The sequence below is a fragment of the Acinonyx jubatus genome, chromosome D3 (assembly GCF_027475565.1).
Source record: "Acinonyx jubatus isolate Ajub_Pintada_27869175 chromosome D3, VMU_Ajub_asm_v1.0, whole genome shotgun sequence".
Lineage (NCBI taxonomy): Eukaryota > Metazoa > Chordata > Mammalia > Carnivora > Felidae > Acinonyx > Acinonyx jubatus.
The window spans coordinates 12,858,354-12,870,368 of NC_069392.1; the positions used below are offsets into that span (position 1 = coordinate 12,858,354).

At 35.4% G+C, this 12,015-nt stretch overlaps 1 protein-coding gene across 2 annotated transcripts in view; it reads right to left on the reverse strand.

Annotated features, from left to right (window-relative positions):
- Positions 1-12,015, reverse strand: part of MED13L (mediator complex subunit 13L) — a 301,950-nt gene that overhangs the window by 136,083 nt on the left and 153,852 nt on the right. For both annotated transcript variants that reach the window (XM_027044335.2, XM_027044334.2), the window contains exon 3: positions 7,364-7,448. In XM_027044335.2, the coding sequence (XP_026900136.2) occupies positions 7,364-7,448 (85 nt within the window). The remainder of the gene's footprint in view (positions 1-7,363; positions 7,449-12,015) is intronic.

Consider the following 12,015-nt stretch of genomic DNA (forward strand, 5'->3'; position numbering starts at 1 on the left):
GTTTTCAAAGATTAAAAAAAGTTCAAGGATGGGGTGCCTGGGTAGCTCAGTCCATGAAGCATCCAACTCTTAATTTCAGCTCAGGTCTTGATCTCAGGGTCATGAGTTCAAGCCCCACATTGGGCTCTGCGCTGGGCACAGAGCTTACTTTAAAAACAAAAAAAGTTCAAGGACAGTGTTTCTCTACCACACCCGGAATCAAAGTGCACTTTAGTGTTATCATCTAGTTACACAGCTGCTCAGATAGACTAAATTTTATAGAATTTCATAAAAGAAATTCCTTACCAGCATCAAAGCCTTTATTTACTTCACCACTCCAATCTATATCAAACATATACGCAAAAAAAAAAAATAGTTCCCCTTCCTAGCAACTAGTCTCCTTCCTAGAAATTGCTCCCAGTTCCCAACCAAATAGAAGAAATTCACATAATTTAGAAGCTGAAGAAATCTTTTTCAACTGATCCCTTCTATCTTCATTATTTCAGGTTCCTACTGTGTCCTAGTGGGTAGCTGGCTCCCCTGGCCAAGCACACCCGATCTTTCCCATCCTCTCCAAAATCTCTGTAAAAGTTAGGCATTTCATAGGCCTCGCCCCACCTGAAATAATTTTTTAAACAGTCTTAATCCATTCTCTGTCCTAAAAGTATTAAATAGATCAACTGATTGGTCTCAGGGTGAATGTGTTTCTCTCTAGACATTTACAAACAGATACATGCTTTTACTCACTTGTGTCTGTCATGTCTACAGCAATTCTTCCTTTAAAAGCATATGGCCCTTAGATCTAAAGACTCCTTTTCCTACTTCCTTTAGAGAACTGCACACTGCCACAACTCAATAAAATAGGAATTTATGGATTGCTCATTTCCTGCTATGTTACCGCACTATACCCAAGGACTCTCAATATTGCAAATTCTATCACCATTTCTTCATCTAGGCCTGTACCCAACACCATGCTCCAGTGAATATATTTATTATGTTGAAACCCTAGAATCAGCATATCCAAGGACAGTGCTCATGTACCCTCTGATAATTACCTCTACTAAATCACAATACCACAGGACATTGAAAGCTAGTAATATACAAATATAATGCTATTGCTATCACAATTATAATCCAACTTCCTTCATGTTATTTTTACTGTACTTTTCTAAATGACTATCTTCACTCTAAACACCAACTCCTGGTAAACCAAAAAGCCTGGGTCAAAGGCAATTCTAGAAGGTAGTTATAAACTACCTTGGGGTGACTATGGTGGCAATCCATTAGGAAAACAGCACCAGTGGACTCCTCTGAAGGGACATTAGGGTTTACAAATGTCAAATAAGTCTCCCTAAGTAAGTATGGACAGGATAGAGCTTAACAGCCTCAAAAGACCCATGTGATCTATTGTGTGCAAAGCAATGATTTGCACTTTAGAGAAAAAAAGTACCTTTCCATCAAAATCAGCTTATGAGTTTGATTCTAAAAACTTAAGACAATTAAAATTAAAATATACTACCACATTTGATAGCATTATGCCAGACATTTTAAGCATTTCTAGAAGCTACAAAAGTAAGATTTTTTTAAGTCTCATATATGATGCAAATCACTAAGTACTGAACTGGGTAAGCAGTACTAAAACTGAGTAAGATGAATGGCACACATTTCCTGGCTTTTTTTTTAACAGCTCTTCAACCCAATGTTTGACTTCATTCAGATAGCGTCAGGTAAGATGGATGTACTGTACTATGAAAGCTATACCAATTACAATAACATAAGAGTAACAGCCACTAAATCTGCACTATTAAAAATGCCAAATGAAGAAACTACTGGAAAAGATTGCAGGTTCTAGTTTTCCATAATCTCTTCACAGTCAACGTCTTTCTCCATAAGTGAGGAGTGTAAATCAGCCTAAACTTGAAATACAAAATGTAACCTTTGAGAAGTTCACTGTCTGTACATAATAAAATCTCACTAAACTCCAAAGACCGATGAAAAACAATCTGAACAAGGACATTATCAAAAAGGACAGAAAATCAGCAGAGAATCTATATAAGTAAAAACAAAATTAATTCCAGGTATGTTGCCAAAAAGGGATAATTGATCATTTAGGAAAACAATAAGCACACTTACTGTCTCAGAGGAGAGAAAAAATATTCATGACCGGATCCTCTAAAACTATACGACCTCAAAGGCCCAACACTTTCAGATACTGAAATTTTGACTAAAAAAATCACAACTGAAGAATATACCAAAAGAGGGCAATATGATTCAAAGTTTAACAAAATGTGTATAAATACACGCATAATTGTGTTTTAGAAACATATCTGTATTTCAGTAATGGAACCGATGCCAGTTTGGAGGACAGATTACAAGAAAGGAAAAGACTTCAATTAATAGGTATGGTAGCTTGCTATGTTTTTCTGAAAAGATTGTATCCTTTTCCCAAATATGCACTGTCCCATTAACATCAAGTTTGGCCATATGACTGGGGTACGTCCTACAGATGGATAATAAATACTTTCTCATTCATTTGACTTTCAGCTTGGTGGCACATTTCTCAGCCAATGCAACGTGAGCAGAAATGGCATACACCACCCCTACACAGAGTCTTAAATGGGCTATTACATATTTTGCCATTGCTCTTTGCGCTCCATCAGGAGCCCAGCAAGTCTTTGACAGGACTGTCCCATCTGCATGATTCCCAACTGGAGGGAAGAGGATACAAGGAGGGTTCCCAGTAAAGGACTCACAATGGGCAAGCAGTATGAGCAAGAAATAAATGTCAACTGATGTAAGAGAGTACACTCTTTCAGGTTTTCTGTTACTGCACCATAACGGAGCCTAACCTGACTACAGAATTTTGCCACTGCAAAATTTCATGAAACACTTAAATGATCTTCAAGTAAGCCAATGGCAGTCAAAATGAAGAGAATGGGACTGACTAGAGGGATAACTGGAAGGGGGGGGCAGGGGGTATCCAATATTATATGATAAGAACCATAAACCACCCAAACAAAAACTCAGGGTACAAGGATATGAAACAGGGCACCACATGGAAGTAGGATTGGATGAATTATAAATGAATCTCAAAGAGTAAGATTTTTTTCAACGATTACGGGGAGATGGATTTCTGCTCAGCATAGGAGACTTTCTGACAATGAACTTTCTAGCATCTAACTAACTGAACTTTCTAACATCCCTCTGAAGATGAAAAGAAGTCTTTTGGAAAGCTGGGTTCACATAACTAGAGGTTTTCAAGGAAAGGATGGCTGACTACATAAAAAGGATATTTTAGAATGGGATTCTAGAATTATCTGAGTAAACAGGCTAACAGACTTTTAATGCTGTGTCCAACTCTGAAAACAGTAGTACTGATCATTCTATTTGCTAATATTAACAGCAGTTAGCCATTTATTGAGCTCTCATAATGAGAAAGGTACTATGCTGAGCAAAACAATCCTTCACCATCTTATACGTAAAGAACAAGGGCTCTCTGCAAGCTTGTCATTTGCCATATATTAATTCACTTGGCAGAACAGAGATATAAAATATCTTCCATCTCTAAAGACAATGAAGAAATGGACTTACAGCAATGTATGTCCCTGCAAAGAATATTATAGCCAGATATGTTAGCTTCTATCTGACACCTTGAAGGAAAACGCTCTTGAGTAAGCAACGGTGAAGTTTGTTGTTTTAGTTTTTTTTTAAGAAACAGATGACACTAGCTAGACACATACAATGCAATATGCACAAACATTGAAGAGCTACAGGAGGAATGAGTATGATAAAATGAGTGAGGAATGAAGAAAGGTAAAGTATGTGAAGTCATATTACCTTAGAATTTAAAACATTCTACACAGCATCAATACAGTATTACCTCAGCACCAATCAATAGCAATTAAAATGAAATTATCTTATTCTGTGTGAAGTTTACAATGTTACCTTAATTTCTTCAGTGAAATTATTTTTAATAATTACTGCAGAAACTCATCGTTCTGTATACACCAGCCAACTGCTGCCTTTTGGAAAAAAGATCAATCTGTATGACTCCCACTTAGCTATAAGTAAGATCTTCTCAAAGTAGTTAATGGAATTCTTTTTTTAATTAAACAAATGGGTACACTTAAAAATACAAAAAGCAGAAATAATAAATCACTAGTGCAAGCTCTGTGAACATGCAAACTAAGAAAAAATTCATTGGGGAAGCACAAATACCCTACAGGTGATACATTCCTTGATGATCTACTTCAATAACCTCAATTCTGGCTTTCATGCTAGAAATTCAAAACGTCCACAGTGGGAAACCCAGTCCATATCTATCTGAATAGAAGTGAAAAGACATGACAGAAAATTGCCAGGAATAAGATAGTAAAACTGCATTTCAATACATTTAGGTTGTAAACAGATAAGCAAGTTAAAGCAAATGGTCTAAGTTAGGGATGAACAAAAAGGCAAGCATGTGTTAGCCAACCCAGTTTCTGTTGACAATGGATAAAGAGAGCTAATTAGAAGCCACCATTTAAAACGTGTCCTTGCTTCATGAGCAGGGTAATTCTCACTCATACAATAGTTACTTAACGTTTGGTGAAAAGAGAACATTATTTTGAAAGATAAAAGAATTATAACAGTTTTTCAAAAAAATCTCAACTTGTCCATTCTAACTGTAGAAAGGGAGCTAAACAGCTTCATTATTAATTATTTTCTAAAACAAACAGTTTTATTTCAAATAAAGTCTTACAAGAGGATTAACATCAAAATATGCAAAATAATAAACCTATGGGGAAACCAATTATTGAACAGCAACAATAAGCCAAGTATTATGCGGCACACATCATATACATCATCTAACAAAAACTCAAGGTGCAGAGTATCCTATACTTAATTTAAAGGGTGTTTACTAAGGCTTAGTGAGGTTAGGGTAACTGCCCAAGTAACAGAATGTGAAATCAAACCAAAGTCTAACCCAAAGTCATTTAGAACTATCCAAAGCTTTATTGTATGCAGTATGTCACAATGAACTTTCCTGTTTTATTATTTTATTTGAGAGAGAGAGAGAGAGAGAGAGAGAGAAAGAGAGAGGGGCAGAGAGAGATAGAGACAGAATCCGAAGCAGGCTCCAGGCTCCAAGCTGTCAGCACAGAGCCCAACACGGGGCTTGAACTCATAGATTACGAGCTCATGACCTGAGTGGAACTCAGACACGCAACCAACTGAGCCACCCAGGAGCCCCAATGAACTTTCCTATCAAATAATAATTCAATTTGACCTGGAGTTCAGTTTTTATCACAAATTTAGAATTCATGAGCAAGAATAAATGAATTATCTGCATTTCTCTTCTCTCCCAGTTTTTCTGTTCTTCTCATTTTCTCCCAACCATTTAAAGCACAAAGACTGAAAAATTAAAAATTAATTTTTCTAAAAAAAACTAAATTAGGATATTAAAATAACAGAGCGAGCTATTTTTTTAAAGTACGTATTTTGTTCCATATACATTAAAAACATACATTTAAAAGACTGTTTAAAGATGCATTAATTATAATACAGACAGTAAGAGCTTCACTACAGCGTATTTCAGAAACAGTAAAGTTTCCACATTTTCCTGAAGGGACTTTGTGTGTGTGTTTGGTTGGTTTTGCAGTGGGAGAGAGAATTACCAAATACTTTAATTATTTAGGAGCATTCAACTCTCAAAAATCAATGCTTCAAAAATATACTACTGCCTTAGTAACAGATGGCTGGCCTCTAGGCCCACTCCAAAGCACAGAGGTAGGAACTGAAGTTCAGAATGAAAAAGAGATAAACTTGGTGGGAAAGGTCTTTCTGAGTGACCTAAACGGTGACAACTTATCGACCCCGGCTTAGAACCCTAAGCACTGACAACTGTGGTGACACTACCCTAACCAGCAGCTTGTATAAGGAACTGAATAGTACCAGAACGTCCCTTCAGCTCTGATCATCTGACAGTACTACATAAAGACTCAGGAAGAGAAGTGAAAAAGTTTTCCTATGGAAGTTCTTAATTAACCCATTCTTTGTCATCTATTTTTCCCCTTAAGACACTATCCTAAGCCCGGAACATACTGTTATGCCGTAAAGTAAGGAGGTGCTTGAACAATGACAACAGGTCAAAAAGCTATAAAAGCCATCATGAAGGGGCTTCCCCTGGCCAAATCTGGAAGGACTTACACATCTAAATAAACAATGATAGTAATGAATTATAATCCATGGAATAAAACAGAAATCCATTCCTCCAAATTTATATAGCTAAAAAGGGAGATAAAAACATAAGAACACATGTACATTTAAGAAAATGAAAAGCTCTTCCTTACAAAAGAATGTCCAATAATAAAAGTAGAAGGAGTGGTGGCATTTGAATTAACACTATAGCTGTAACAGTACTGACCAATTTAGACAACAGATGATAAAACACAAGACCAAATGTGATAACAGGATAAGTTATCAAATGTGATAACTCATTGTATGTGGCCACAAATTACTTATTACAAAATTAACAATGATCGCAGTTAACAAGTACTTACTAATACACAGTGTAGAAATGTGATGGAATACCACCTCAAACAAGTTGATCAACAATGTTAATACCACTGGCCTTGAAATCACAGACCTCCTGCTTTGATATACTGGGGACATGACATCATGTCTACACTATCACTACAAAATGCATAACCTAAATATAATCATGAAGAAACTATCTGAAATTGAGGGACATTATATAAAATATATGATCTGAACTCATTCAAAATGTCAATGTCAAGAAAGAAAAAGGACGGCTAAGGAACACTTCTAGGTTTGAAGAGACAGGAAAACTAAAATGTATGATCATGGATTGGATCTTGGGGGAAGACGGCTTAAGATATCAAGGACCTAACAGGGACAGTGATAAAGTTTGAGCTGAATTACATATTAAATAATGGCATTTTATCAACGTTAGATTTCCTCATTTTCATAGTTGTACAGTGCTCACATGTGAGGATATCCCTGGTCTTTAGGAAATGTACACATAAACACTTAGAGGTTAAAGAAAGAACAATTTCAAGTGTACATGTGACTATCGAGTGGTTCGGAAAATAAATTTAAAATACACACACACATTAGGAGTAAGAGGGCAAGCAATCGCACGAACTATAAAGCAAACTGGATAAAAGAAAAACCTAGTAAAGGATATATGAAGTTCTTTGTGCTATTCCTGAAACTTCTCTAAAGTTGCAATTATATCAACATGAAAGAAATGAGATTTATATAATTTTATCTTTATAAAACTGCATACAAAAGCATTTTGGGACCTAACAGGAAAACCTACGAATATACAGCATTACACTTGGGTGTCTCAAAACAACTGTGATGCTGTTCCTTCTCTCACCTTTCTAACAGATTGTGGATCGCTTTGAAGAGCAGTGTCCGACATTCATAGGAAAGGCCATTTTCCCAGAGTCCTTCTTCCACAACTGAAAAAAGCAAAACAAAACAAAAAATTGAACCAGTAAGTAGGACATCCAAATAAAAATAAACTTTTAAGACATTTTTCTAAAGCAAAGTTAATGAATTCATTTAGATGATCTCAAACTGAAACAGAGAAAGGAACTTAAACGCTTGCCAAAAGTCATAAAATACCTATGTACAGGAGGAAATAACATGTTTCAATTTTAAAGTCTTTGGAATGTAAGCATAGTACAACTCCTCTCCGGTAAAGGTCATTCCAACCCAATTTTTCAAAATTTGAAATCATTCAAAGCATTCAAATCGTTCTAATTTCTTTAAAAATTTTTTTCTTTCTTTAACTGTTCTAAAGGCGGTCTCTTAATAGGATTTTAAGGACATGACTTTAGGAAAAATGCCAGGAAATTAAATCTTAATATAAGATCAAATTTATTTCCTAAACTCATAATTTCATTAATGTCGGACATTTGGGGAAGTATCATATTTGCCTTTGAAATATATTATAACACTAAGCCCCAAGTAACTCTAACACCAAGAGAATCCAACAGACTAACAATGCCCCATGCATTCCTAACATTCTTTTCATATATAAAAGGATATAAAACGCCCTAGAGAAGACAGTTAATTTCCTTTTAAATTATATTAGTTCAGTTCAAGATAGCAAAAAATTGGAAGGATGGAAACCACATTTGCAGAAGAAAATTCTCTCTCTCTCTTACTCGTTATCTTGACAAAAGCACTCACCAGAGAAAATTCTGACAGAGAATTAAAATACACGCTAAGTCCACATGCATTTGTAATGCTTTTACCACACCAAGAGACATCTCGAAATCCATCTCCATATTCTCCAATCACACAGAATTAGAAAAAGTGTATTTACATTCATGGGGCTCATTGATAGCACTTTTTTTTAATTATAAAACTGGGTTTGTTTGGGTTTTTTTTTTGGTACGTCAGGTTTTTATTTTCCTATGTGGCTAACCATGATTTACCAAATTTTCCCAAAGCCACCTCTGTCAGAAACATTTTATTATTCATCACAAGAGAAACGGAAATAAAGTACAGCAAATAAACAAATGTTCCACTAGCAACAGACTACTTCTGGTCAGGACAAAACAACCAACAGCTTTCTACAATCCTCTGAAAGTGGATTCTTTATAGATCTGTGTTCTCACACATCTATCTTCTGGGTAGAGCTTTTCCTGGGTGAGAAAGAGAGCTAACATTTCAATAAAATGAACAACACATATTAATTTGCTTTTCCTTCCTTATGTGTCTCATTGATTCTAAGACACCATCAATTTTTTTTAATGTTTTTGAGAGAGAAAGACAGTGCAAGCAGGGGCGAGGCAGAGAGAGAGGGAGTCACAAAATCTGAAGTAGGCGCCAGGCTCCCAACTATCAGCACAGAGCTCCACGCGGGGCTCAGACCCACGAACTGAGAGATAATGACCTGAACCTAAGTCGGACACTTAACTGACTGAGCCACCCAGACACCCCAACACCATCAATTTTCAGATGCATCATTATTTTATATATCGCTAAAGGTGGTGGGGTAAGCTCCTAATTAAACTATAACATGGCTCTAATCACTTAGGATTCTTAATTTGCAATTATTTAAAGTGCTCCTTTAGATTGACATTTTTTTTTCAATATCATTACTGTACATACATAAAACGGATAATATAAGCTGAAGAGAAAAGAAAAAAGGTTAGAAATTCCTAAAACTTGGGGCGCCTGAGTAGCTCAGTCGGTTGAGTGTCCAACTCTTGATTGCCACTGAGGTCATGATCTCAAAGTTCGTGGGATTGAGCCCCATGTTGGGCTTCATGCTTACAGCATGGGGCCTGCTTGGAGTATTTTCTTTTTCTTTCTTTCTGTCTCTCTCTCCCTCTCTCAAAATAAATAAACTTTTAAAAAAATTCCTAAAACTTCATCAGCATTCAAAGTGTAACTCTTCTGAATCACATTTTCCATCAGTCACTAATGTCAGTTAGTGTTTTCTATATAATAGTCTTTTGCGTCATAAAGAGTGCTGGTGATGTAGCATTTGTGAAAGAGTTGCATCTTTTTTCCAAGATTTTCTTCCAAGTTGGTGACAGCTATTCTGTATGTTGTTAAAAAAAAGTTAATCAAAATCTTCAAATACACTTTAACAGGCCCCCGTAAATTCTTAAACCAATTATTATCAACATTGTGTCATCTGTTTCAACCACCTTGCTTTCTTTTTGTTTTTCTTGATATACTTTAAAGATAAGAACATACTTTGGTATACAACAAATCAGAACCTAAGCAAGGTCTATAAATTGCCTTTCATGTTATATCTCTTAATTCTCCTTAATCTATAACAGCTCATCTCCTTTGAACATGCAATAACTCACTGAAAAAAAACAGGTATCATATAGAACACTTCATATTCTATCTATTCTTATTGCCACCTCATGATACCATTTTTTAATGTTGATGCTACTTGGACCTTAACAGAAGATGCGAAAGTTTTCAAACAACCGTAACTCTCTATTTCTTCCTCAAATAGTCCTGAAATATTTTAACTGAAATATTTAAGTGCTTAAGTGTTTAAATGTTATGTCATGCAAGGTGGAATACTAAACAAGTTTGAGCAATGCCAACTACACCACAATGGTAAGATACCATTATAATTTTATTGTGATTTCAACAATTTTAATTTTTTTTTAACATTTATTTATTTTTCAGACAGAGAGAGACAGAGCATGAATAGGGGAGGGGCAGAGAGAGAGGGAGACACAGAATCCGAAACAGGCTCCAGGCTCTGAGCTGTCAGCACAGAGCCCGACGCGGGGCTCGAACCCACGGACTGTGAGATCATGACCTGAGCCGAAGTCGAACGCTTAACCGACTGAGCCACCCAGGCGCCCCTGATTTCAACAATTTTAAAACAGACTATAGAGCTGATTTTTTTCCTTTGAAAAAATTCTTAAAAGAACACTTACAGAAGACCTACAATTAACATCATACTTAATGTTAAAAGACTGAATATTTTCCCCCTAATATCAAGAACAAGGCAAGGATGTCTGCCGTCACCACTCTTTTTCCAGCTTTAGAGGAGGTGTCAGCCAATACGATAAGGCAAGAAAAAAAAATACCAATCATACTAATTCAAATAGAAGAAGTAAGTATCTCTATTCATAGATGACATGACTGTTTGAAAATCCCACAGAATCAGCAACAACAACAACAAATAGTTACTAGATCTAAAACTGAATTTAGTTAGTTCACAGTATACTAGGGTCAACAGAAATTTTAAAAATCCTATTTCTATATACTTTAATGAATAAGAAATTACATTTTTAATTATCATTTACAATAGCACCCAAACCCACGAAACTCTTGGATATAAAACTTACAAATTATGTGCAAGAATTATACGCTAAAAACTACGATACTGATAAAAGAAATCAAAAAGACATAAATAAATGCAAAGGTATACATTGATCATGGACTGAAAAAGTTACTATTGTTATCAATATTAGATCTAGAGAGTCAACTAAACAAATCTAGAGAGTCAACTCGGTTCTAATCAAAAATCTCTGCAGGACTTTTTACACAAGGAGATGCCAAGTCTACATATTTCTATGACAAAGCAAAGGAACTAGAACCACCAAAATAATATGGTAAAAGAAAAATATAGTTGGGAGACTTACACCACCTGATTTCTAGATTTACTAAAAAACTAGAAGTGACAACATAGCATAGTACTAGAGAAAAGTCAGATATATAGATCAACAGAATAAAGAGTCCAGAAATAGACCCGCAAATATACTGTCAATTGATTTCCAAAAAAGACGCAAAGGCAATTCAGTGGAGAAAGGACAGTCTTTTCAACAAATGGTGCTGAAATAAATGAATATCCTTATGCAAAACAAAACAAAACAAAAGCTTCAAACTCTACCTCACACCACTTAGAAAAATTCAACGCGGTGCTGAGGTGGCTCAGTAGGTTAAGTATCTGACTTCGACTCAGAGCTTGGAGCCTGCTTTGGATTGTGTGTCTCCCTCTCTCTCTCTCAAAAATAAGCATTTTTTAAAAAGTTAAAAATAAAACAAATTTTAGAAGAAGAAAAATTAACCCAATATTGCAAAACCTAAAATTATAAAATTTCAAAAACATAGGAGAAACTTTATATAAGCTTAGGTTAGCAAAGATTTCTTAGATATGACACCAAAAGCATGGTCCATAATGCAAAACTGTTAACCAGGACTTCATCAAAATGAAGACCTCTACTCTTCAAAACACATGTAAAAGTTATGTTAAGCTACAGAAAAGACAAGCCACAAACGAGGGATAAGCAGTCACAAATCATATATCAGACAAGAACTTGTATTTACAATATGCTCTTCTGTTTTAAAACTATCAAAACTCAACACTAAGGGAGGGGAAAAAAAAGTTTAATGGACAATAGATCTGAACAGAGCTTCACCGAAAAAGGTATATAAATGGCAAATAAAAACATGAAAAGGTGCTTGAAACATCACCAATTATTAAGGAGATGAAAATTAAAATCACAATAAAATATCATCCATCAGAATGGCTTA